Source organism: Sardina pilchardus, chromosome 15, assembly GCF_963854185.1.
Source record: "Sardina pilchardus chromosome 15, fSarPil1.1, whole genome shotgun sequence".
NCBI classification, from domain to species: Eukaryota; Metazoa; Chordata; class Actinopteri; order Clupeiformes; family Clupeidae; genus Sardina; species Sardina pilchardus.
In genome coordinates this window covers 23,145,906-23,170,380 of record NC_085008.1, presented here as the reverse complement: position 1 = coordinate 23,170,380, position 24,475 = coordinate 23,145,906, and the positions used below count along the sequence as shown (strand labels likewise).

Below are 24,475 nucleotides of genomic sequence, written 5' to 3'. Positions count from 1 at the left end.
AACCGTTCACAAATAGGTTTTATTTTTATATTAGAACTGTATTCAACATATTTCGTGTGACAATAAAATGACTTTCCCCATTTCCTCTAAACCAGATCAGAAAGAGAGAGAGAGAGAAAAAAGGATTTCTTTAAGACTGCAGACAGTACTTTTGCACTGTTAAGTTAGCTTCACACACCAACGTGTGGCAAAGCTTTCATCTCACTTTTCCCTGTCAAGAGAGTACAGGATAGTGGAGAATAGCAGAGAGCACAGAGCAGGCAAAAAAACGACAGCTTGATCACCACCACCACAAGTGCTGCCCATAGTGAGTGAGGGTCTTCATCACCTAGTGCAAACTCGGACCAGATCACGGAAAGTATAGCACTGAAGCATTTGGCAGACCTCTACTCCCAACAGTTTTGAGAGAAAAAGAAACAACAACAACAACGACGACAGCAACAACAACAAAAAGAGAAAATCAGGCAAAAGAGATAAGAAACATGATTTCAGGCATCTTCCGTAAACACAGAAATAAACCACCATGAATTTAAAGAGTGAAAGAGGCAAGACAATTAACCATGCCAGTCGGAAAGGAAACAAGCATGTTTGACCACGTCCTTAGATTCAAGAGAAGTGACCGATGCTTTGGTCTCTTTTTGAGAGACTAAGCATGATACAGAGTTTCTCCAGTCACAAAATGCCACAATTAAATACAGTACAGTATGGTTTCATCAGGCTTTGTACTTTTAAGAGTAAATTTCTGTTTTTTTGTTGTGAGATTAAGGTCAAAAATATAAGACTTAAAAGCATTTACATCTCATGATATTGGTAGTGGTCACACAGAGGCCAAGAGAAGGCTACTGTGAGACCCTCCCGATCGATCGCCACACACCCCCTCGAGCTTCCCCCAACTGAGCTGCAAGCTCGCCAAGGAAGCCGACAGTAGCCATGAGTCTACATTCATGATATCAAACAACATAACAGCGCGTCACGGCGTGTTCAGTCTGCATTCACGACAGTACCTTCTTTGGTTTGAATTGAACAGGCCAAAAACAAACAATGAAACAAATAAACATATGAGAGACAGAAAAAAAAAGAGATAAGGTCATCTTCCACTGTGGCTTTTTTTTTTTTTTTTTTTTTTACATGACACAGTGCAACATGCCGCTGCCAAACAGCGGTGTTTTGGTGACTGTCTCACATTCATGATATGAATAACCCACCATCACCCATACTGGAGGTCTGCCGACCATGCGGCCCACATCTGACCACCGAAAAACACTGAGGATTCTTATAAGACAACAGAAGGAAGAAAGTACAAACCTAGATGGAAGAGATGAAAGAAAGGAAAGAAAGAAAAAGGCTGGAGATAATTTGGTGTTTTCAAATGAAATGAATCAAAAGGTTTGCTGTGGACCTAATTCATCACAATGCATCTCCAGAGATGGCAGATCGAGTAGCTAAATGATAAACAACAAACATGTGTAGAAGTATGTGTATGTGTGCGTGCGTGTGTGGGTGTGTGTACATGTGTTGCACAGAGAAGGCAAAGGGATCAGAGAAGTGTGAAGCAATCAGGAGTACGAGAAGAGGCTTGGTCATTCGGCACATCGGGTCGGAGTGCTGGGTTGGTTGAGGCCCATGGTTTTGCACAGCCAGCCGGCGAAGTCCACCTTCTCTACCTCGGCGCGCTTGATGAAGGTGTGACTCTGAACGACCACAGGCAGAGACAGAAGATCATCTCACACACGCATCGACCTCAAAAAATGTTACTCAATTCCGACACAACCCTTTAAAAAAAACAGACTCTGAACGGTCGCAGTTGGCTTAGAACTAAACTCTTACAGTCACCATGCAAATGAGAGCGCATTAGAGAGCTGATTTCCAGCCACACTCCTTAAAGGGACACTTCACCGATTAGCATTAAGTTTGGTATCTTTAGAAAACCAGTCATGTTTTTGAATGGTCGTGCATCATTCCCTCAGTTTGCATTGAGACTTCCTGCTTTCAATGATGTCAATCATCATTTTACATCATTGAAAGCAGGAAGTCCTATTCATGGGTTTCATTGAAATCCGTATTTCTCCCATCTCAAGGCAAACTAAGGGAATGATGCACGACCATTCAAAAACATGACTGGTTTTCTAAAAGATACAAAGCCTAATGCTAATCGGTGAAGTGTCCCTTTAATGCTAATCGGTGAAGTGTCCCTTTAAACACAACGGATGAGGATGCAGAAGAACATCACCACTCACCACCAGCATCTTCAGGTCGGCCCGGTCCGCAGGGTTCTTTATGAGGCTAGGAGTACAAAAACAGACCAGTTTTTTTTTTCTTCTTCTTTTAAAAGTGTTTTTTTTTTCTCCTTAAGCCTCAACTTGAACCTGCTCAGTACATGAAAAATACAGGCTTGCTGACAAGCAACTATTCCCTAAATCTCAGAGACCTCTAAATATGACATGCCACACCCTTAAGTGAGTTAAAAAAAAAAAAAACACAAGTTGACCTGAAAGCTCTGACCCATATGAGGTTACGGATCTCATTGGCTTGATGTGCTACTTGTCTGTACTTGTTTCCACATACACGTGTGCGTGCACATACACACACACCCCCACCCACACACCCACACACACACACGAGAGGGAAAAATGGAGTTTTGCATAGCGCCACGAGTGAGTAATCGACTCTTACCATTTGTTCACAAAGTCCTGGAAGTCGGAGGTGTAGACTCCATGTGGCAGCTTGGGCGGAGGCTGTGGAGGAGAATGGGAATAGAGGGGGGGGGGTTGGGTGTAGGGGAGGGGGGGGTCGGGTGGAGGTGGAAGAGGAGCACAACTTGAGAAAGAGTAAGTGAGGGCCGCAGAGGGGACTGCGCAAAAGAAGACAGGGAAAAAAAAAAATTCAGCACAGAAGAGAAAAAGGGGCTGCACCATCAGCACTTTTTTTTTCTGACCTCATTGACAATGTAGTCCAGTAGTTCAAATATAGCCATCGCCGGACGACTGTCCATTCCGTGTCCTGGGGGAGCAGATGGTCACATGTATGAGCAGAGTGACGCCCCCACCCCCAAAAGAGCAGCGCAAGCCCTCTAGTTTACCCCTGCGTCGCTTGCCATGCATGAATGCAGGACGTTTCATGCTGTGAGATTCACGCTAATGTTGCATTCAGTGATTCTGAGCCAATGCACTCTTTTCTCAAATTCGGCGTTTCGTAAACGGGGGGGGGGGAGTGGACTCACCGCTGACAGGCCGTCCAGGGGGCTTGGGCCTCGGCGAGGTGCTGAGCTGCTCCCCGCCGGCCTCGTTGAGCACGCAGCGCCCGAAGATGGCCTCCAGCTCCCGGGCGTCGGGCGGGGGGATGGGGAAGCGGCCGATGGCCAGCTCCACCAGGGACAGGCCCATGCTCCACACGTCCGACTGCACCGAGTAGTGCGTGCCCTGCAGTCTCTCCGGCTGTTGAGGACCACAAGGCGGCAACACCAACGTCACAAACAAGCACGCGCACACACACACACACACACACACACACACACACACAACACACAACACACAACACACAACACACAACACACACACACACACAACACACACACACCCGCCCCCGCCGGGAGCTGCCAAACCCGGGCTGGAGCCAGTACCAGCGCCAGCCTCAGCTCCGAGCGCCACACCCTCCAGGTGCCGGAGAGGAGTGGGCGCAGAGCTGGCAGAGGCCACGTCCGCACCACGCGCTATGTTTCCTGGGCACGGGCACAGGTTCTTGGCAGGGCTCGGGGTGTGTGTGTGTGTGTGTGTGTGTGTGTGTGTGTGTGTGTGTGCGCGCGCAAAGGGGGAGGGGGATAGCTGACTCACCGACATGTAGGAACGGGTTCCCACGAAGGAGTTGGCCATGGAGTCGATGAGCTGGCCGCTCACGCCAAAGTCGCACAGCTTGATCTCCCCTCGCGAGTTCACCAAGATGTTGGACGGTTTGACGTCTGCGTGGGGGAGAGCATCGGAGCCTCAGGTGAGCGTCCACACAGAAAAAGAGCAGCAGCCAGCGTTCCCATCTCATCACCCCCCCGACACACACACACACACACACAAATCCCACCAGCACCACCTGCCCATCCCCATGGCCTGCGCCAACTTGCTCTCAGGCCCACTGCCTTACCGCTGAAAATGTTTCACAATTCACTAGCGACGCTAACAAACACCGAGGATTGCCAAACCTCCCCCGAGTTTGAATTGGGAGCGCACCAAAGAAACCCTCTCTTTTCTTCCACTCGCCGTTTGAAATCACCGGGGCAGGAAAATGTTTCAGGGGCCTAATGCAGAATTTCTGTTTTGTCATTACTCTTTTACAGTAAGTGCCTCACCTCCAAAGTTTTCTTTTCCCCCCTTTTTTTTCAGCGGGGAAGGGACAGAAATAAACAAGTCCATGTGAGAAAGAGAACGAGACAGAGAGAAACAGAGAGAGAGAGAGAGAGATGGCATGAGACAGGGAGAAAAGCAGGGAGGGGGTTGTAGGGCGCGGCCACCATGTAATCACATCTGAGAGGCTGTAATTACTGCCTGGGCTCCCAGACAGCTCTTCAGTCCCTGGCCTTACGACCACATCCACCACCACCACCACCACCACCACCACCACCACCAGGGCACGATAGGCCCCGTCTCTGGGCCCTTCTGCTCCCCACCGGCCACCACTCACTGTCCACCGGCCATCGGCACCGGCCACCACCACCACCCTTCCTACTCTTCTACCAGTTCACACTGGCCAACGACCTCTAGGGGTGAGAAGGACTGTCCCTACTCTCTACCATTAAATCTGCAACCTCCTTATGTCAGTATGTTGGGAGTGGGTGGTGGGTGCTAACAGCAAGGCTAAAAGCCTAGTGTTAAGGGCTATACACACGGCCGGAGACATGATGGCGATTAATGGCTGGTGACTGGCCAAATTAAATAGAATCTATTGAAGTGAATGGGGCAACGCTTACAGCAAATCTCAATCGTCCCCTTCTATTTTTCAAGGCAATTTTGATACGTCATAATAGAAAACAGCTGTATGGTCAGCGTATCTCCGCTGAATCGATGGGTGATCGATCGCGTCGCCAGTAGTATGTGTAGTAAAGCGAAGAAACAGAATTCCACCGTTGCGTTTGACTGTCGCATCGCTGGCTGTGTGTGGTGGGCTTTTAGGCTAGGATTTATCCCACGCCGGCAGGTGACATCAGTACACAATACACCTCTGTCCCCATTGGTCCCCTTTAAAGTCTAATCTCCAACTCTCCCCCTAGATGACAATCCCAGTAAAGGTGCATAACACCAATGTAACCAACTTGCTTGGGAGCTTGGTGTTATCGGGGCAGTGGTATCATAGTGGCTACATACAGTAATGGGCTAGTATGCAAGTATGCAAGTATAGGGCTAGTATGCAATAGCCCTAGATGCCAGTGTTGTGCAACAAGGCACTTAACCCCAAGTTTCTCTGGGGCAACTGGCCCTCCATAAAGACATTTTCTGTGCATTAGCCGCATTGTGTATAAGCCGCAAGACAGTGTTTTATCCAAGTTAAAAGAAACAAAATCATATTAATACCATATAAACTGTCCCTGTGTTTACCCTTATAGCTGAAGACATTTTGCAAAATCAATGTACAGTATAAGCTGTGGCTAATAGTTGGGAAATTACAGCACATCACTTTAGAGTAAAGCATGAGCCAAGTAAATAAGCATATGTCTACTGTATATTTTCTCTTGTCAGGCATAGTAAAGTGACCGTTCATGAGGAGGCTGCGCCTAACAAGTACAGACCACTCGCTGAAATGATGGCTTCGAGAGATGAGCTTTATTAGCTGTGCAGCTTGTTAACCACAAACCAGTGCTACATTTGTCACTAGCCTTGCCAAATAAGCCATATATGATCGTGTTTGATGCAAAAGGACTTTTAACACGTCATTTAATCCCTCCAAAATCTTACTTCCTGCTTTTTACAGCACGCACACTTGACCAGGGCCTTCGAAAGGTCTCCTCCAGCAAGAATTAAGACTAGTGGCACAGGAACAGGTCCATAAAAGAGGGCTCAGTGCAGCTGGGCCTGATGGAGATGGCTAGTGGCTAATGACGGGAATGTGAGGCTACACTACTTCAAAAAAAAAGGATCATGTTTATAGTTTGGGTCGATTTAGAAATGGCTGGCGCCATTAATGCTATAAACTTTCTCCATCAGGATTTGGTGAAGACGTCACTATAGCTTCCCTCAGACATATATGTCGTTAGATACGCAAGACTACATTGGTGACTCCACTGTTCTGCTCTCCCAACTGGAATCCAGCACAATTGCAATTTATCTGATTGCTGACTGTTCACTACCCTATGGTTCATCACCAACTCTTACCTCTATGCATAATTTGATGCTTCTCTCGGAGGTACGCCAGTCCTCTAAGTACCTATGAAAAGAAGGATAACAGCAGTTTAGCTATATGTTAATATTATTAGAATGCTTCCTTTACACCAACAAAGCTAAGATTACCCACGCTAAGGAAAAAGTATACATTACTTCAATGAAAATGTTGAAGTAATTCAATCTGGCAATATCTTATACAGCAGAAAGAGAGAGAGAGAGAGAGAGAGAGAGAGAAAGGGGAAAGAGTGAAAGAGAAAGAGAAAAAGACAGAAAGAAAGAAAAAAAGAAGAGAAAGAGTGCAAGAGAGAGAGAGAGTGAGAAAGAGAAAGAGAGAAAGAAAGAGACTTACAGCTATGCTGACTTTCCCAAGTATTTCTTCTGGGACTCTCTTGGCTTCTTTCAGCACCTGGTCAAGGGACCCTCCATCCTGCGGAGAATGAATGAAAATACAGTCCTTAGAACCATTTAGAAGAAATAGACTCCTTAGAACCATTCAGAACATGACATCACTTGCCGACCTGGCTAATGGGACAAGGAATCAATGCCTCATTCACAAACACTCCAAATCAGTGGCAGTTCTTGGCATGGGATTCAAAGAAGCACACTTGTCTATTATCAAGAGGAAGCTCTTCTCCTCAGTTGTATGTAGAGTTGTATGTTCAAATTTAGATTGCAAAAACTAAACTGCTTGCTCATTACCACAACAACCGAACAGATCTGACGTACTCATTGTGGTCAGTAGTTTCTAATTATTATTATTTTTTTTTAAATTCTTATTTATTGCCATTAGGCTTTACTGTTATTGTACACATTGTGTGTCATATTTATGTTTTGTCTTGTTGTCGTTTGGTGTGTCTTTGTACCGGGTCATATACTTTGAGAAGTCCAAGACAAATGTCCCTATGGGGACAATAAAGTATATATCTATCTAATTCTCACCATATGCTCCATACAGATGCTGATCTCGCCGTCGCTGTAGAAAGCCCCATAGAAGCCCACTATGTAGGGCGAGTTGCACTCGTGCAGCACTTGAAGCTCTCTGATGATCTGGTTCCTGATCGCTGGCTTGATTTCTAAATGGATAAGCTATACCACACCACACATGAAATGACATCCGTTAGGATGCGGTTACTGGAAGCAACCGTATATTACCAAGGCAACAAACAACAGGTTGTAAAGGTATCACTCACCTTCCTTGCCATGACTAGTCCAGAGGGTTTGTGACGGACTTTGTGGACCACTCCACCGTTGCCGGCACCGAGCTCACAGATGAGGTGGAAGTCATCATCTTTGAGTTCGCCCACCTTTGCTTTCTGGGTGAGGAAAGCCTCCAAGCGTTTCCTCTGCTGCTCATCCAAGTCCAGTTCCCCTAACATTTTCGGTAGGTCAACTAGACTGGCCCTAGGTGATGTACAAGCAAAACAAATTATTCAACTTTAACCAAACTATTTACATTTACATCATTTTGCAAATGATAGTACATCAGTTATAAAGAGCATCACAGCTTGAACCCATGCAGAGGGGTGTTTTTTACACACATATATAAAATCCTACCTGTTTTTTTTAGTAACAATATTGCAACGTTACAATAATTCAATTGATTTTAAATTCGAACCCTCAACAAGAACAAGGAGTTCCATAAAAGGTATTACACCCACACCTCATCTATGTTACTGCAGTTGACAGATAGCCTTATCCACATAAAATTTAACTAGATAGAGGAAAAGTCAAAATAATAACATAAAGACAAACTCGACTACAAACAGTTCACTCACTCAATTGCTGCATTGGTTGAAACCGCTTGCCCCTCTCCAGCAGGTGTTATGACAATGGGGCCAGGTCTCTTCTTTGGGGCCATGACTGATAATATACTTCGAAGGTCTAACACGCAAACACTAGTCTGTATTCAGACTAAGTAAAAACTGACAGTAAGTGACTGAATTAGCGGAATTACTTCGAGATAAAGGGAGTGCCACTGGCACTTCGCAAAAACAGTGTGCACTGACCAACTCTGCGAGATAGTTAAGTATTGTAGTTAAGCTAGCTGACTAGCTGTTCAATTGGACGAAAAGATCATGTCCAGAAATCATTTTAGGCTAGTTTCCAGTGGCTTTACAGCTAGGCGCTTCCTCTTGGCAGCAGGAAATCATACAGCCCTTCCAACTGATAGTCCGTATAGAAAATTAAGCAGCAATATACTGTACCACATGTAATAGTAATTTTGCATAATACATCACTGAAATGTCTATATGCTTTCGCTCCCCCAACGAAAATCGTGCTTTGCTCGACGCAAGGTAGACGTGGTGTCTCTCAGCTCTCACGCAGACATGGGCGGCTGCATTACTTGCTGGTGGCACCTTCCTCGAACCCTTGCACGTCTAGGGGCACGGCTGCGGACTCTCCAAAGTAACGGGAAGGGTGCGTGGTTTAAACACTCTGGATTTCACAATATTCGGTGGGGATTCCGGTCCAGGAAGCAGCAAAGCAAACCAAAAAGGAAGCTTTCTCAATCTCGCGAGACGAAGGTTATATACCAGAAATGACTTCCATGAATTATCGCGACAGGCCATTACTGCTACAGTGAGAACGCGTGACACCTAGTGGAGGAAATTTGCCACATCATGGGCTTTTGCTGTAGGCCTAGAATACAAGGTTCCTATTTATACAGTGCAACACATTTTCCATTCCATACTTTTTCCTTTCTCAAATTCCCAGACTTTGCGTTACATTTTCTGAATAAAGTAAATTACAGAGGTGATGAAGTGAAATCTATTTTCTAATTTGCAATGAGGAAAATCATTCAAGTTCAAACAGTAGTGGGTCGTTAGTGGAGACACCTTGCTCCTTGCCTGACTTTGAACTTTGCCTGTCATTTAAATTGAGGCTCTTAACACTTATTTTAATGATAAAATAAATAATTCTGAACACATATTGCCATTTGGGATCTTTACCCAAGCAGGCTTTATATATCTAGTATATAGGGGTCACACCACTGGAAACATGTTTTTTTCTTGTTGGCTCTAGGGCTTATCTGACATCATGCAGTGCTGCACAGATCTGCCTGAATGCGATGCATGCTGGATTGAACACAATGCTTGGTAAGAAATGTTGTCCGACTTACTCTGGTGCAGCAAGACGTCACCAGGGTGTCAACATGTCACATGACCTTAAGACCTCGCTGGGTTAAAGCGCTGGCAGTGAGTTCATCAGGTTGCTTTCCTCTGGCTGCACAAACATGGAATCGCCTCTGTAATGACATAACTTTGGCCTGATTGGGCCTGAAACATCTTACTTTTTTATTAGAAGAATTTCAGATCAGTCGTCCCTGATACAGTGGCAATTTTAGGCTGTTCCCAGTGTGAATACGATGGTTCACTGATGGATGAGGCCTAGAATCACTCCAGGCGTGTTGATTGATTGCAACAATAGGATAATCAGATAACACAGATACCATTTCTTAGTAACTTTTACAAAACGTGAAAAGAAAAGCAAACTACATTTTTTTGTACAAACACAACTTACTAACACTCTAGTGCAGAATACCAGGGTTATGCAAACATACCAGTGCACACATTATATGCACACTATGGTGTTGGACACTTCCCTTGACAACAGCCTTCAACACAGAAACAAATCACAAGGTCACACACACTCACGTCTTCCTTTGCTTCTTTCAAAGTCAACCACATCAAGTTTCTCTGGTCCACCCTCTTGCATATTGATTAAAACATTTTGGCACTTCAATATTTTAGAAGATTAAGAACTGGAAACGGACAAGTCTGGAAGAGCAATCCACACGGGAGATGTGGAAAATACTAAAATCAAATTCTGAACTTTTCCATACTAGGAAGACCTCATCTGGAACCAAAAGATTTCCATTGGGGGAAAAAAAGAACTTTAGTCACGGACTAGGCTTCATTCATGTACAAGAAAACATGCCCAACTTTCCAACAGGCACAATGACACAAGACAAGCACTATAGATTTTAAAATCAGTTTAATCAATTGCACACATAAATGACAGGTGTTAGAATACGATTTCTCAAAATTACATTTCTCAGCCATCTCAACAAGAAACAAATGGAATCAGTTCCCTTCGCCCAGTCTCTCGCTCCCAATGTATGAGCCCGCCCGTTTGTCCGTGCTCTTACAGTATCTGACACGTAAAGTGGCATTGAGGAGTCATGTTTTAAACTGTACTCCCATTTTTTTCTACTTCAACGATTGGAGGCAATTCAAATCTTGATAAAATATTATTTATTCGTTTTTTTATTGGCTTTTAATATGAACATATAAAAAGACACAACGAACAAAAACATTTACATCAAGGATTGCAAGCCACTGCCCATGCTACCTAAAGCATTGTAAGAAAAAGGGATATGCCACAAATTACCACTTGACCCTCCGATTCCTCCTTTGTCTGCATGGCTACGACGACCCCCCCAGGCCCTTTCCGTCTCTGGTTAATCGCGGGCGACTTTCACCATTACCCCCCTACAGGTGTTTCATGGCTCACAGCAATGGCCTACGGTTGGCTTTACGTTCCAGAAAACTACTGGATCCAGACAAAAAAAAAAGCATTGGTCGATTTCTCCTGAATAGACAGACTTCATCAAGTGTTCTTTTAAGCGTGTACAAAATGACAACATTTGGGATATGGGCCTTGTTGACAAAAAATACCCTGCCATCAACTATAACAGATGACGTTAACCATTTGTGTTTAGTCATATCGGTCCAAAATGGGTATTCCAACAAAATGGAAGACCAAATTGTTACGGTACGCCTCTCAAAAGTCGCTCCCTACTTCTAAGTTCATTTTGTTGATTCAGTTATTACTTTGAACAAATGTTGTATTACAGTACTGAGTGTCTATTCAAGTCTGTGCTCAGGTCAGTTTTAGAATGCAGAAACCAAACATGGCGGGAACTAGAGCGGCATTTCTCTCTGAAGATCTACTGAACAAAAAGCAGAGCCTAAGAGGACAGCGGAGCCAACGATAACTAAAAAAATACCAATAAAATTAGAGATAGTCGTTTCCGTAGCACTACCATATATGTAAATCCAGTTCAGATTTGTGTCGTCTTTGTCTAGCTAACTGATGAAGTGCACGTTCTTCTGCACAAAGAACTGTTCTGTGACCAAAAAATGAGAACGTCAACCAAAGAATGGATCAATCAAAAAATGAAAGTTGAAAAGCAGGTCACAACTCATCCCTGAGTCCCCTTCCCTACTGTCTGAACCACCGGGGTCCAACTGTAGAGTGGGGGGCCATATCAACTTCCACTGCAAACATTAGAAGCTCCACCCATCAGACCACGAGGGAATCGCAGCCCTGAAAACTTAAATTGATGTTGGCCCACCAACATTTCTAACTTTAGGATGAGACTGAAATTCAACCAAGAGGACTGCATAAAAGTTGAGGGCAAGAGGGAGAAGGGGGAGGATGGGGGTGCCTCAGTGGGTTAAACCAAAGTTGAAACCTGCTTAGGTGACCTGAAGAGTTAGGCCTAGATGACAATCCAGAGATTCAATTCTTGCGTGTCCTTGAAACTCCCTGGACGGCCTTCAAGCGCTCGGTCTAGCACACCTCAAGAGTGGGGCAGGTGCAGCAAAACTGAGCAGGGCATGACCACCCTCATTGGCGCGCTGATGTTTTAGCAACAACAAGGCTCAACGGAACCAGACCAGGAAGTCCCAGGGTGGCTGAGCAGCCTCGACAGAGCGCACGCATACTGGAGAAAGATAAAACAGCAGCTTCACTCAAGACCAGCAGCACAAGCCTGAACGCCATCAGCTCTCCTCAGTGGGTAGAGTCTGTAGAAACAGCACAGCAATCTCTCCACTGCCACATGTGTGCAAATAATACCTGCTGCCATTCAAAAAACAAAAACAAATAAAAAGCCATGATGAGACAGTCAATAAATACTTTTACTGAACAAAAAAACAACAAAAAAAAACAACAATTAAAAGTCTGCATGATGCAACGACTCAACACCTCGAGAAGATGAAACAGGCTTTAGGCCGGGCTATCCTTTCAGCCCAACCTGGAAAATAAAACATGAAAAAAACCAAACGAACAAACAAAATAAAAGTCATATCAGTCAGTTGACCCTCACTCACTCGAATCGCATCGCATCTGAAGGCTGCTTATTCGAACCGAGACGCATCTTAAGTCACCCCATAAAAAAAGAAACTCCGTCTCCCCCCCACTCCAATTACAATGGCCCAGATGAGTCATGGCTTGATGTAGCGCACGTTACTTCACAAAATTCTACGGCTGAACATGCTTTAAGACCCTCCGTGGGATGTTTGCCTGAATTGCCCATCGCCACATCTATTCCAGAACTCCTTCCCTGGGACTGATTCCACTGCCACCCTCGTACATTCCCTCCTCAAACTACTCGTCCTAATTAGGAGAGAACAAAAAACCCCAACACTTTAAATCAACTCTAAAACTCCCTCCCCCCCGGCTGAACACCATCATCAAGGCTTTCAGTTAGACACGTGTCTGTTCCATGACTCGCTCTCCTGTTCAACTGAGACTGAAGATGGTCGTCTGAACCTAAAGATCGGTCATTTAACTGCACCCACCAGAGACCAGCCAATCAAGTCGGCCGGCAGCCCCCCTGTTCAGTAAGCGAGTTGGGAAAACAGGATGGACAAAAGAAACGAAAGAGAAACAAGAAGAGCATCATCCATCTAGCGTTTGTCTGTTTTTGAAGGTCACCTCTCTAAGGACTACTTGCGATCAAGTTTGCGGTTTGAATTGAGGTAGGTTATTAGCTACTACGGCTTGAAAAAAGAATCGTAATAACTAGGTGGAGGGGTCAGGGTGGGGGTGGGAATATATGGTGAAAATGGTAAAATTTTAGCGCCCAAAAAAAAGAGAGAGAGGATAAAGCCTAAAAGGTCAGGAGATGATGCACAAGTCCACACTTGCGTTTGCTGCTTTACACGTTGACCTTTGAACAGAGTCACAGATGGTGGGATGTCGATGGCGGCGGTCATCCACTCGAGGGTGGTGGACACGGGACAGTAATGGCGTCTAGAGCCTGATGTAGCATTCTGGGACCCAAAACGCCATCATATGTCCACCACAAACTGAAAGGGGAGGGGGGGGGTTGAATGTGGGAAGGCAAATGGAGCTTATTGTGTTGTGATCTCTTAAAGGGAGGACACAGCAGAAGAGGGGAGCACAACAAACTGTTTGCGTGTTTGTTTGTTTGTTTGTTTGTCTTTGGGGTGGGGGTGGCAGGGGAGAAGGGGCGTTGGGACAGGGAGCTGCTCCTGTGGTTTCCAGTGGTGAAGAGGGAAAGGAAGCTCAACCACTCCCCAGAGGTTTTACAGTGCATGTTGGTGTGTGCATTGGGATGTGTGTGTTTGTGTTGCATGTGTTGTGTGTTTGTGTGTGTGTGCGTGTGTGCGTGTGTGTGTGTGTGTGTGTGTGTGAACATGTGTCTCCGCACAGGGTGGGTGTAGAGGAGGATGAGGGAGGGGGGTGTTCAGGGACTTTCCAAAATTCCTTGCCCAAACATCAGGCCTTTGTCCCCCTCTCGTCTCCCCCCCCCCCTCCGACACACCATTATTATCTCAGTCTCGCGAGTCCGTCCGTCTCAAGTCCACTCAGTAGGCCGTCACCAGGTCCTTGTCGTAGTTGTACCGGCCTCGCTTGGGCGACGGGCTGTCCTGGCTGTCGTCCGTGTCGGAGCTGTCTCCTCCCGCGCCGCCGCCCGCCTCCTCGTCGGAGGAGGAGTCCAGCGTCAGGTCCACCACCACGCCCGAGGCCGCCGGGGCCGACGACCCGCCTGATCCCGACTTCGCTGATTGGCTGGTGCTGCTGTGGGCTGGGGAGTGGCCATTCACCTCCGAGACACCTGTGGCCAGTCAAGGAACACGGATATCATTCAGTACAGTCAGTACAGTATGGTGACCAAGATGAACCAATGAAACACACACACACACAGTTCAGATTGACAGCTCCAAGTAGAAAGTGAAGTCTGAAGTATTTAATTTATTACTGTAAGCCATACCATTTTCTTAACTGTCTCCTACTGTCTACCCTGCACTATAGGTCTTCTACTATACTGCACCACCGGTATATACTGTGTACATCACATTGCACTGTTCTGCTTTTTTACACTTCTGGTTAGACGCAAACTGCATTTTGTTGTCTCTGTACTTTCACAAAGATTATTTGTGAAAACATTTTAAAATTGCATCTCATATAAAAGAAGTATTACTCAGCTAAATTACTTTTAAGGGCTTAGTTTTGTTAATATAAATCTGGGAAAACATGGGCAATGTGTAAGAATGTGCAATAAACAGCAAATAAGCATTGTAATGGAAATCATTGGTGACTAAAACAATGTGAATGGTGTCTACAGCAGAGGACATCTTTGCCTATAAAGAGTAAAGTAAGGGCTACTGTCACCACAGAGAGAATGTGGTGGGACAGTGGCTTAAGAGAAGCTTTCCAACATTATTGGAGGGCTTAATGTACTGCTGTGCTTGCTGTTGCTGCATCGTGATGGTATGCACTAAGAGGTTTAGTCTACTCTTTTACACTGTACCAAGTTAGAGCACTAGTGTTTACTTGTTCAACATTCAATAACCAGTTGGAGCCTGTGCTAATGAAACACCTTTGAAAGTCCTTTTCATATTTCATTTCATCCAGTCAATGTCTACATTGTGTGCATTAGGGGAATCTTTCCTCTTAGCTCTTTCCTTGGAATACCATTTTGCCCTGCAGCAACTTTCATCACATAGTTCAATCACCTGCCCACTGCTATTTTAAAACGCCTCTGACAAAAATGTTATCGTAAAGACTAGTCAAAAAATGGATTAAAAGCACCAAACAACTTTGTGTAGGTTCAACTGGGTGAACAGTTCCTTTTTAAACTTTAATTGCTGCATGGATGTTGAGAGGAAGACGCCCTTCTTCAGCGTGATTACGGCAATAATCCGCTTAAAAAAGAACTGTGAGTGCCATCCTTTATTCAAAAACTGTAGTCACTAATTAAATCCTATTGAATCACACAAAGTGGAATGGTCTCTGCTCACAAAGAAAAAAACATGTTGCAATGCTGACCACTGCCCACATTAATGCTGCTTTGCCTCAGTCTCTTGTAGCCAATGTGTCCAAGGGGTTAGTCAGTCTCTGGAATATATTCTAGGGGCCATATTCTCCCAATGATGTCTAACCTTTTTCACACATCCAGTTACGTACTTTTTAGAGAAACACATTCAATAACATATCATACATTAATTCATGTATTAACTTCTCTTCCTTCACAAAGCTTAACACTGACATCTAGTTGTGCCATTTCGAGAGGTCCTATGCTAAAGTAGGAATAACTGGGCACAACAATACCAATCACCATTTGAACTAAACTAGAGAAAGAACATCAACGTATTGGGGGACATATCGGTAGAACAGCAGGATCTTTCAGGATCGCTTGCTTGCTAGAGCACTTACATATGTCTACCAGGGGGTAGACGGGCGTGTGGCTGCGCTCACGCTCCTTCTCCTTGTCCCTCTCGTCTCCGATGGGTCTCCAGGAGCCGTCAGTCAGGTACTCGATCTCCTCAACTTCCTCCTCGGTCTCCTTCAGGATCTCAGAGAGCAACCTGCAGGCAAAGGGCAGTGATGGTCAGAACAGCACATTTAAAGGGCGCTTTGATGCAACACTATATGGCATAAGCACCTTATGCCTACATGGAGTTATTTTTCTCTGTTTGTTCACTGTTGTAATTGTTTGTGGCAGTGGCACAGGGTACAGTATCCATAACGTTGTACAGTATGTGTGTACCTGAGTAGTGTCCATAACATTGTACGGTATTTGTGTACTTAAGTAGCATCCGTAACATCATACAGTACTTGTGTACTTGAGTAGCATCCGCAACATCATACAGTACTTAAGTAGTATTTGTAACAAAAAAAGGTCAGGACAGGATTGATTCCCGGACCCCAACTTCGCAATTCCCTGTTGTTTGGATAATATCCTCTGCTACTCTCAATACCAGTAAAGACATTCTAAATTATGAGACGTTAGCAAGAAACTCTTATAACATGACACTATGGAAACTGTCAAACTGATTTGACTGAATTACATACAAAAAACATTCTATGCAAAAGGAGTATTTGTAATGCAAAAGAGAAGAAAAACAGGTTTGCCCAGCAGATCCAGTAATAAACCGAGATAAAGACATGACAAATATAATTAAAGGTCAGTATGTCTGCATTAACAAGGTTTCATTTTTCTGCAGCCCTGCTTGGCCTGACACTTCTAATTGACTACTTGGATATATCCACTTTTGCTGTTTTTATAAATAGAATCTTCATCAATTTAATTCAACCATTCTTTTTTTTTTTTTTTTACAATAATTTACAAAAATCCCCTCTTTAATGTCAAAGTGAATGCAGACTTCTTCAAAATAATGTTAATGAATTAAAAAATATATAATGCAAAATAAGTGATTGCAGAAATATTCACCCTATTCAAATCAGCGCTGAGTGTATGCACCTTTGGCCAAAATTAAAGCATGGAGTATGGATAGGTCTTAATTCGTCAAAACTGCTGAAGCCAGGTTGGAAGGGGATTGGGTGTGAACAGCCTTTGTTCTAGTCCAGACACAGATTTTCTATAGGACTGAGGCCTGAGGACCGAGTCTGCCTAATGTAGCGTCTAGTCTGATGACCAAAAAGCTACATTTTGGCTTCATCAGACCGACAAGCCTTCTTCCATTTGACCTTGAAGTGACCTTGAAATGTCTTTGGGTGAACTTTACTTGAGATTTAATAAGAGCTTTGCCACTCACCCACAGAGAGTGGTGAAGAACTCTGGCAAAAGCTGTTGTAAATCAGGTTTATAGGCCAAGTGTTTACAAGGAATTTGGTCTCTGCACTTATCCCATCCGTGAATTAGAGAACACACAGTGAGGTGAAGCACACACTAACCAGGGAGCAGTGAGCTGCCTTGCTACAGTGGCACTCAGGTAGCAGCGAGGGGTTAGGTGCCTTGGACATGGGTATGGGAGAGCAGTGCTCAACCACTGCCTAGTGCTGTGCGATACTACGGTATATATCGTTGTACGACAGAAAAATGTCTATCGTACGATACAGTCCTCTACCGTTTATATCGTAATTTCAACGTGTGTGGCTGTGACTGCTCAGACAATTTAACTGCAGGTGCGTTGCCGCTTCTCGCAGCGGGCAACGTAAACAGACTGACTCCAGGGGATGTTCAGTGACTTGAATATTTTTTTGTATCCATCCCCCCATTTATCCTCGTCAATAACCTTGTCTTTGGGTTGTATGAAGTTGTTCCTTTGTATGTTGTATGTTTGTATGTTCTTTTGTCTTCATGGTGGAATTATAGTCAGGAGTACTGATTGAACAGTGACTGGACCTTCCGTCTTTCAATAACTATACTATAAACGTTCGCTGCACTCAGGCGATCTCCATTTCCCCGATTGTGAGACCATTATCACCAACTGGCTGGAGATTTAGAATGCATCGAAACTGTCCATCAAATGGGCTTGAAGTGATCCAATCACTTCCTGTATGATTTTATCTGATCAGTCACACTGCTAACCCAAACGAGTCCCCATCAAAGGAAGGAAATGCTGTGGTCCAGACACTCAGACTGATGATAAATCTCCCTGTCCAGGAAAAACCTAAAGTTGAAAAAATGAAAGTGCCCGCGCAAAAGACAATTTTAATGCCATTCACAATTCGTTGCTTGCACTTAAGGCTCTAATACGGTCATTTGATTTCCGGTGTGTTCGAAACTGCCGCTATTGCTATGGTAATTAGTGTCTACACGGACCCGGTTGGGTGTTGCAACTAGCGAGTCAACACGATACGATAAAGAAGGATTTGTACACATACAAGATATTCCGTGTATTAGTGAATATTTAAGGAGCAGAATATAACAGAAGATGCCGCTTCAACATAGTTAACGCTCCACCGGAAGTCAAACGACAGCACTGAGAGCCTTTAGTGCAAGTAGCGACTCGTTTATGTGCACACAGACAGAGTTACTGCTACTTGGACCAAAGATCCTTCATTACTGACAAGATAGAGCAACATAATGCATCTCTATGGAAGAAAAATTCGAACAGTTCCTGTCTGCTTAAAGAGGCGTGTCGCAAAGACGTCATAGTGGGATATCGATCTCTGTCAGATTGGCAAGCAGTTCAGTTCGAATGTTAGCAGGTCTGCTTAAAGGGGGATTTCGCCCCCCTCCCCTTTGCAAAGACAGAACGCGGAAATGATCGAACGTTTGCGCCTCTCGCTCCGCTTTAACCCTCTCTGCTTGGACCTTACCCGTCAATAGTGAGAAGCTCAAAGGGAGCGGGCTTGTCGCAGACTGGACAGGTCCAGGTGGGCTTCTTCTCGTTCATTTGCAGGAAGAAGACGGCATCGAAACACTGCAGGTGAGCACAGGTGAGCACACGGCACGGCACGCCCAGACGCATCTTCACCAGCTGAGGAGAGACGGAGGAGCAGTCAGCACACACACCTACCAGACAGCGTCATAGCTATCGATTTCAGTCAGTCGGGCCAAAGAATTTGATTAATGCTTCCCAGGCCATCTGCTTTAAAGCTGTATGAAAATACACAGATTGATAAATTGCAAAGCAATTGTGTTGCATTAAAAATGTTTAAATAATTTAATGGACTGCTGACTGAAACTGAAATGAGAGAAATCATCAGACCACTTAAGTAAGCCAAAGTTCACATAGCACTGAATTCATGTTAAGAGTGAAACTTACTGGACAGATCAGGGATACTCGCAATCCCGTGGTGGCGATTTCACTTTCTGGGTCGAAGCGCAACTTATCTTGGACTGCAAAAAAAAAACACACAGCAACAAACAGCGTTACAAGGCAATTTAGAATGCGTCACTTCCTTGAACATTAATATTAATGGCCTTTTTTTGAAAAAGTGAATAGTTGTGGTGAGCTAAACAAGAGGATATCTGCTCAAAGCATCAAGATGATATCTGCTGAGAGCAAGTGTGTGTGTGAGAGAGTAAGCAAAAGAGAAAGAACAAGAGAAAGAGCAAGAGCGAGGGTGAGAGAGCAAGAGAGAGCAAGCAAGAGCGAGCAAGAAAGAAAGAAAGAAAGAAAGAAAGAAAGAAAGAAAGCAAGCAAGAAAGACTTACTGCGCTCGCGACAACGCTCGGCACTCTCCACTGAGCAGTGTTTGAGCTGATTGAAGAGTTCTGCTGACGTGAAGACCCTCACAAGATATATAGCCACCGAGTAGCGCTAGAGACACACAAACACACACAAATAGGCATAAGACAGGCATAAGATTAAAACAGACTCCACTTCCAAAGAATGTTACTCTGGTCAGAATCACACTTTTGACTAAAGGTTAATCCCAAGATCTACTACATCAATCCTACATTAAACGTAAAAGGTCCCTTACCTTGCCAAAGTTGCCCCACGTGATGGTGACTCTGTTGGTAGTGGTGGAGAGATGCAGCCAGGGGGTGATGTTGACGGGGCGGCAGGGGCGGCGTGGCTCCACACCCGGTTTATTAGAGGGGTAGTAACCCTGTGGGGTACAAGCAAACGCTATGGTGAATCTAGCAGCAAAAACACTGGCAGATATCATCCATCCCTCCAGCTGGATACCACACGACATCTAGAGTCCAGTAAACTGGCATTCCCCTACATCTTGAGTCTTAAAGATCAGTATTTCATATCAAATTACAAAGATAAAAGTATATTTGATCTCTCTGTGTATGTATGTATGTATGTATGTATGTATGTATGTGTGTGTGTGTGTGTGTGTACTGTGTACATGCTATGTATACAGACAAGCACTTACTGGTACATGACAGAAGGACTGGTTGACTCTCACAGCAATATTAGGGGGATACTGATCTTCTTGAACACCAATGGAGTCTGTATAACAGATTCTAGGGGAGAAACAACCAAACACTGGACTTTTAATGCTTGTTATAACATCACAAACATGTCACAACACTCTTCCTCCAGGCCCAGCTCATTTTTTGGGGAGACATGTTGATACATGTTGTGCTCAGTGATGAAGCTCAGCAGAGATCTCCAAAAATACTATCTTAAATGTTTATGCAGAATACAGTGGCATAACTTTATGCAAGTATGCATTTGACACAAGTTAAAGTTCAACTTGACTGGTATTTAGAAGATACTTTTATCCAAAGCAACACAAACTCGTGGGTTTGGGAATCAAACGCAGGTCACCCTGTTGCCAGGCGGTGACGTTACCGCTGCTTCATGCATTTGGCAATTTTCTTGAATTCTTGAAGAGACGTACCTGAGAACCACCTGGACAGACTTAATGCCTGGGCGATGTTCACTGTATGGGAGAAAAATAGCAGGTTCATATGGTTAACATAGCAGAGATATTATGAAATACCGAAGATATTTATGGTAGTAGAGAATCATACCAGATACAAGATACTTCTTTTAATGCCGAAATCAATACTTACTGAAACTTCAGCCACACTTGACTGAATATCTCTAAACTTTGAATTTTCTGAAGCCTAACGAAGCAAGTAAAGCTTACCTGGAGTTTCTGACTTGATCCACTTGACTTTGTGTCAGTTCAAATATGCATTGACTGTCCTGCAGTTTCTCATTATTCTGGGCAACTATAAAGAAGACAAATGAAGATGTCAGGCACTGATGAGTCTTAAAAGTTTCTGCAGCAAAAAGATTGGCAACATTTGATGGCTGTATCTAGAGTTATTCAACTCTGCCATCTCATGCTTACGGTCCATATTTACATCGGTGCTAAAACATCTGGTCTTCCATAATCAGAGACACTAGATTTGACAAATTCCTGGATTGAAATAGATCACTTCCTCTCTTAACTTCTCTCCTGGCACTCAGGACACTCCTGACAGGCAACCCTGACCTGATCTGAATGTGGCCTGGTGTGCTGTTATCTATGAAACTTTCACAGTGCACTTTTTCTTTGCAATCATAACCGACAACACGGGAAGACCCAACACAGCCATATCTGCCCAACAACATTTGACTGCTCTCCAGAGCCCTCTTAACCTTCTCCAAAGGGCCACCGGAAGCCTCGGCCGCTGACTCACTTAGCTCTGTGGGGGGCAGCAGCGTCTCCAGGGTCTGGTAGAAAGGCAGCGACACCAGCTTGACCTCGGCTGCGGGGGCGGCCGTCTGCTTGGGGAGGCCGCCGCCGCTGCCGTTGAGGTAGTCTGTGCCCTGCGACTGCGACAGGCCCCTGGTTGCCGAGCTGCTGATGGACGAGTAGCTGACGGGCACGGCCTCCGGGCGGCGTGCCGCCAGCCAGCCCGATGTCTTGGGGAAGCGCGTCTCGTAGAGCTGCCGCACGCTCTTCAGCAGCTCCGGGCTGCACTCCGACTGAACCAGCTTCAGCGCCCGCACCACCAGGTCCTGCTTCAACCCGCTCTTGCTGCGGCCCATAGAGGCCAGCAGTGTCTGCAGGTCAGACACCCGGAAACTCTTCACCATATTCTGGCCAGAAAGAGGAGACACAGAGGACAGATATGTTGAACGTAACACTTTGGTTGATGAACAAAAGTCAACTAGTTTGGTACAATATGGCAAATAAGATCATGTCAATCATACTGGAAGGTACTTTCCTGTCAATATAATAATTGGCAAGGAAAGACAATGCAAGAAAGCCTATGAGGACAGTGAAAAAATCACGTTTTACATTGACAAATTAGTTAGGAAAATGTTTCAGAACATCATGAAATGAATGAACAGCCATTGTTTGTGTTGACTTGCGCCTTGTTATGTTTACGAGGAATGAACGTCAACAACTGAACAAGCAGATGTTATGCGGAGTGCCTCGCGCTTCCACATGGCCTTGGAACCATAAACATGCAGGTGGTAAGATCTCACCACTACACTGGCTATGTCATCTTGTCAAGGATACCGGTAAGGAATTCATGGTTGCAGTCTCGCTAACCAGTTAGCCAAGCCCAAAATGTACTTAATGCGTGTTAGTTTACACCACCGTGTTACCTAACAATTCTTTCAAAGCTCTGTCAGTGGTCTCTCCAACTTGGTTCTGTTCAAGCTGACATGCCCACTTATTCAAATGAATAAGTTCCATTGAGAAATGTGTATGCTTTTCAAAAACGTGGACACACAAACAGTAGTTTCGCGCCTACTCCCTGCATGCTAGCTTGCTAGCCAATGTTTTTAATGGTCTCATCATTCATTTTCCAACGCTTCTTAGCTAGATAGCAAGCTAGCTTAGCCGTGTCTCTTGCCCCGGTGTAGACGCATTTGTCAACGCAGACTTATGATTATTCATAAGCAATATACTGCCGCCACGTTAGGTACTCAAACAATCCATTGTGCCAGACTTCACGTTTGCAAAAATAAAGTCTCTATTTTAAGCAACCCAGTTTCATTCTACTTGAAGGGACGAAGCTTCACTCACCATCGCTTCGACTTGTTCGGCCGCCATCTTCGCTCTGCAGCCCCGCGAGAGCCTGAGGCGCAAGGCCGGCAAAGACCAATGAAAACCGTAGAAGCTTCTCTTCGGTCTCTGTCTGCGTCCAATCGGTGGGCTTTTACATTGAAAAAACCAACACAGTCTTCTTTTAAAAGGCGTGGCCACAGCAATTTAAACTGACAGTGCACTTAAAAAGCAACACTGTGACACAGGTCTTCTCACATGAATAGGCCTCATTATAACGTAAATATATGTCTAGTCAAAATAAGTGGACACACCGCTGAACTGAGCTTAATAGTCTCGAGAAAAAACAGAAATACTTAACTTTTCTGCTGTAAATAGCTTTGGCGGGGAAAACACAAGGTGTTAACAGGAGGCGAGCGCATGGCCTTATTAAATCCGGTCCGCGTATCAAAATCCATTACATAGTGTACATCAAACCATGTTGTGGGAGCAGTTTGCATTGTCTAAAATAAGCCTGTTACCTTAAAATAAATGTAATTCCGTCGATTTATTGGTAAAATACTGATAGATTATTGTCTTACCTGCGTATGAAATCATATTTTAAGACATTGCAGAGAGAATTCTGTGATTTTGAAGTCTGTAACTGTATCACACCAAACGGGTTGAATCCTCAGTGAAATCCATTCCGTGTTTTAGCCTACATGTTAGATGAAGAGTGGGGGAGGGGAACAGTGGAAGAGACACAGAGGATCAATTTGGTTAATGCAACTAATGCAAGGAGCAAAAGAGCGCTGTCGTGATTTGAAGGGTGATTTTATTTTGTTTGGACGCCACGAAATTCTATCAATTTCAGCTATGAGCAGAAATGACCAATCTTACCAGTCTTACCAATGCAAGTTGGCCAGTTAGATGTTGTCAAGTAGGCTTATGAAATCAGTTCTATGTGTAAGGTCTAGCCTTTGTATTAATGTGGTGTGGATTTATTATATCCGTCTTGGTGCGCTTTAAAAACTATTGCGACATTCATTTGCAGTCCAACAATAGCCCATTTCAGTGTAGGCCTACACCGAGAATAGACTCTGTTGTCTTGTTGAAGTGCTACATCATTTCGACACAAGGTGGCGTAAAAGGCCCACGATTAGGTGAACACAGCGGACTATTCGGATCTGAAAGTAGACATGTGAATTCAGTAAGATTAGGCGACCTTTCATGATCAGATGTTCCCCATCCACAAAAAAAAGACAAAGTAGGCTAAAGGCTAGGTCTAATCAACAGATCACACGTTTCATGTTATATCTTCCCAAATAAACACTGTAAGCCTACATGCTGTTTTTATAACATGTAAAGTATGAGCCTAATTGCTTGGCTTCATTCCTATGTGCCCTTAACATGTTTAGCTTAATGACAAAGTTTGCACATTAGGCTACTGGCATGTGTTTCTGCGAGCCCATAGGCCTACTCTTTCAATCTAAGATAGTGATTTCTGCAAGTCTGATAGAAGTGACTTATTGTAGCCTATTCTAGGCTATGTTGTGCTGATGTTATTTTACTCTACAACATGACAATACAGTTGAATATAATCTAATTTAAAAAGTTGGTGTCTTTAAAAAAAAAGTTTTGAAATAGGCTACATTTTGTGAAATTTTATTTGATCATTTTAACAGATATGCTGTTTGATCAAGTTTGTT

The 24,475-nt window shown here is 44.4% G+C and overlaps 2 protein-coding genes across 2 annotated transcripts; both read right to left on the bottom strand.

Moving 5' to 3' along the window:
• On the bottom strand, nt 1-8,851 carry map2k2a (mitogen-activated protein kinase kinase 2a). Its single transcript, XM_062555715.1, has 11 exons — nt 8,138-8,851; nt 7,553-7,763; nt 7,302-7,448; nt 6,712-6,789; nt 6,354-6,405; nt 3,831-3,955; nt 3,221-3,434; nt 2,936-3,000; nt 2,674-2,735; nt 2,238-2,283; nt 1-1,691 (listed from the first exon to the last, which is right to left on the bottom strand). The coding sequence occupies exons 1-11, from the start codon at nt 8,218-8,220 to the stop codon at nt 1,581-1,583; spliced, it is 1,194 nt and encodes a 397-aa protein (XP_062411699.1). The 5' UTR covers nt 8,221-8,851; the 3' UTR covers nt 1-1,580.
• Nucleotides 8,852-10,341: 1,490 nt separating this feature from the next.
• pias4a (protein inhibitor of activated STAT, 4a) lies at nt 10,342-22,922 on the bottom strand. Its single transcript, XM_062555901.1, has 11 exons — nt 22,809-22,922; nt 21,466-21,868; nt 20,928-21,012; nt 20,676-20,717; nt 20,205-20,295; nt 19,800-19,928; nt 19,531-19,636; nt 19,139-19,212; nt 18,690-18,850; nt 15,837-15,988; nt 10,342-14,235 (listed from the first exon to the last, which is right to left on the bottom strand). Exons 1-11 carry the CDS (start codon nt 22,833-22,835, stop codon nt 13,985-13,987), a joined length of 1,521 nt encoding a protein of 506 aa, XP_062411885.1. The 5' UTR covers nt 22,836-22,922; the 3' UTR covers nt 10,342-13,984.
• Between the last annotated feature and the right edge of the window lie 1,553 nt (nt 22,923-24,475).

Excerpts from the sequence above, each read along its gene's own strand:
- map2k2a (XM_062555715.1), bottom strand. The coding sequence starts at position 8,220 with ATGGCCCCAAAGAAGAGACCTGGCCCCATTGTCATAACACCTGCTGGA. Across the intron at positions 6,406-6,711 it reads TTGGGAAAGTCAGCATAGCT|GTACTTAGAGGACTGGCGTA; the intron begins GTAAGTCTCTTT and ends TTCTTTTCATAG. Across the intron at positions 3,956-6,353 it reads GCATCAAATTATGCATAGAG|ACGTCAAACCGTCCAACATC; the intron begins GTAAGAGTTGGT and ends TCCCCCACGCAG.
- pias4a (XM_062555901.1), bottom strand. The coding sequence starts at position 22,835 with ATGGCGGCCGAACAAGTCGAAGCGATG. Across the intron at positions 20,718-20,927 it reads GATCAAGTCAGAAACTCCAG|TGAACATCGCCCAGGCATTA; the intron begins GTAAGCTTTACT and ends TCTCCCATACAG. Across the intron at positions 15,989-18,689 it reads GAGCTTCTCACTATTGACGG|GTTGCTCTCTGAGATCCTGA; the intron begins GTAAGGTCCAAG and ends CTTTGCCTGCAG.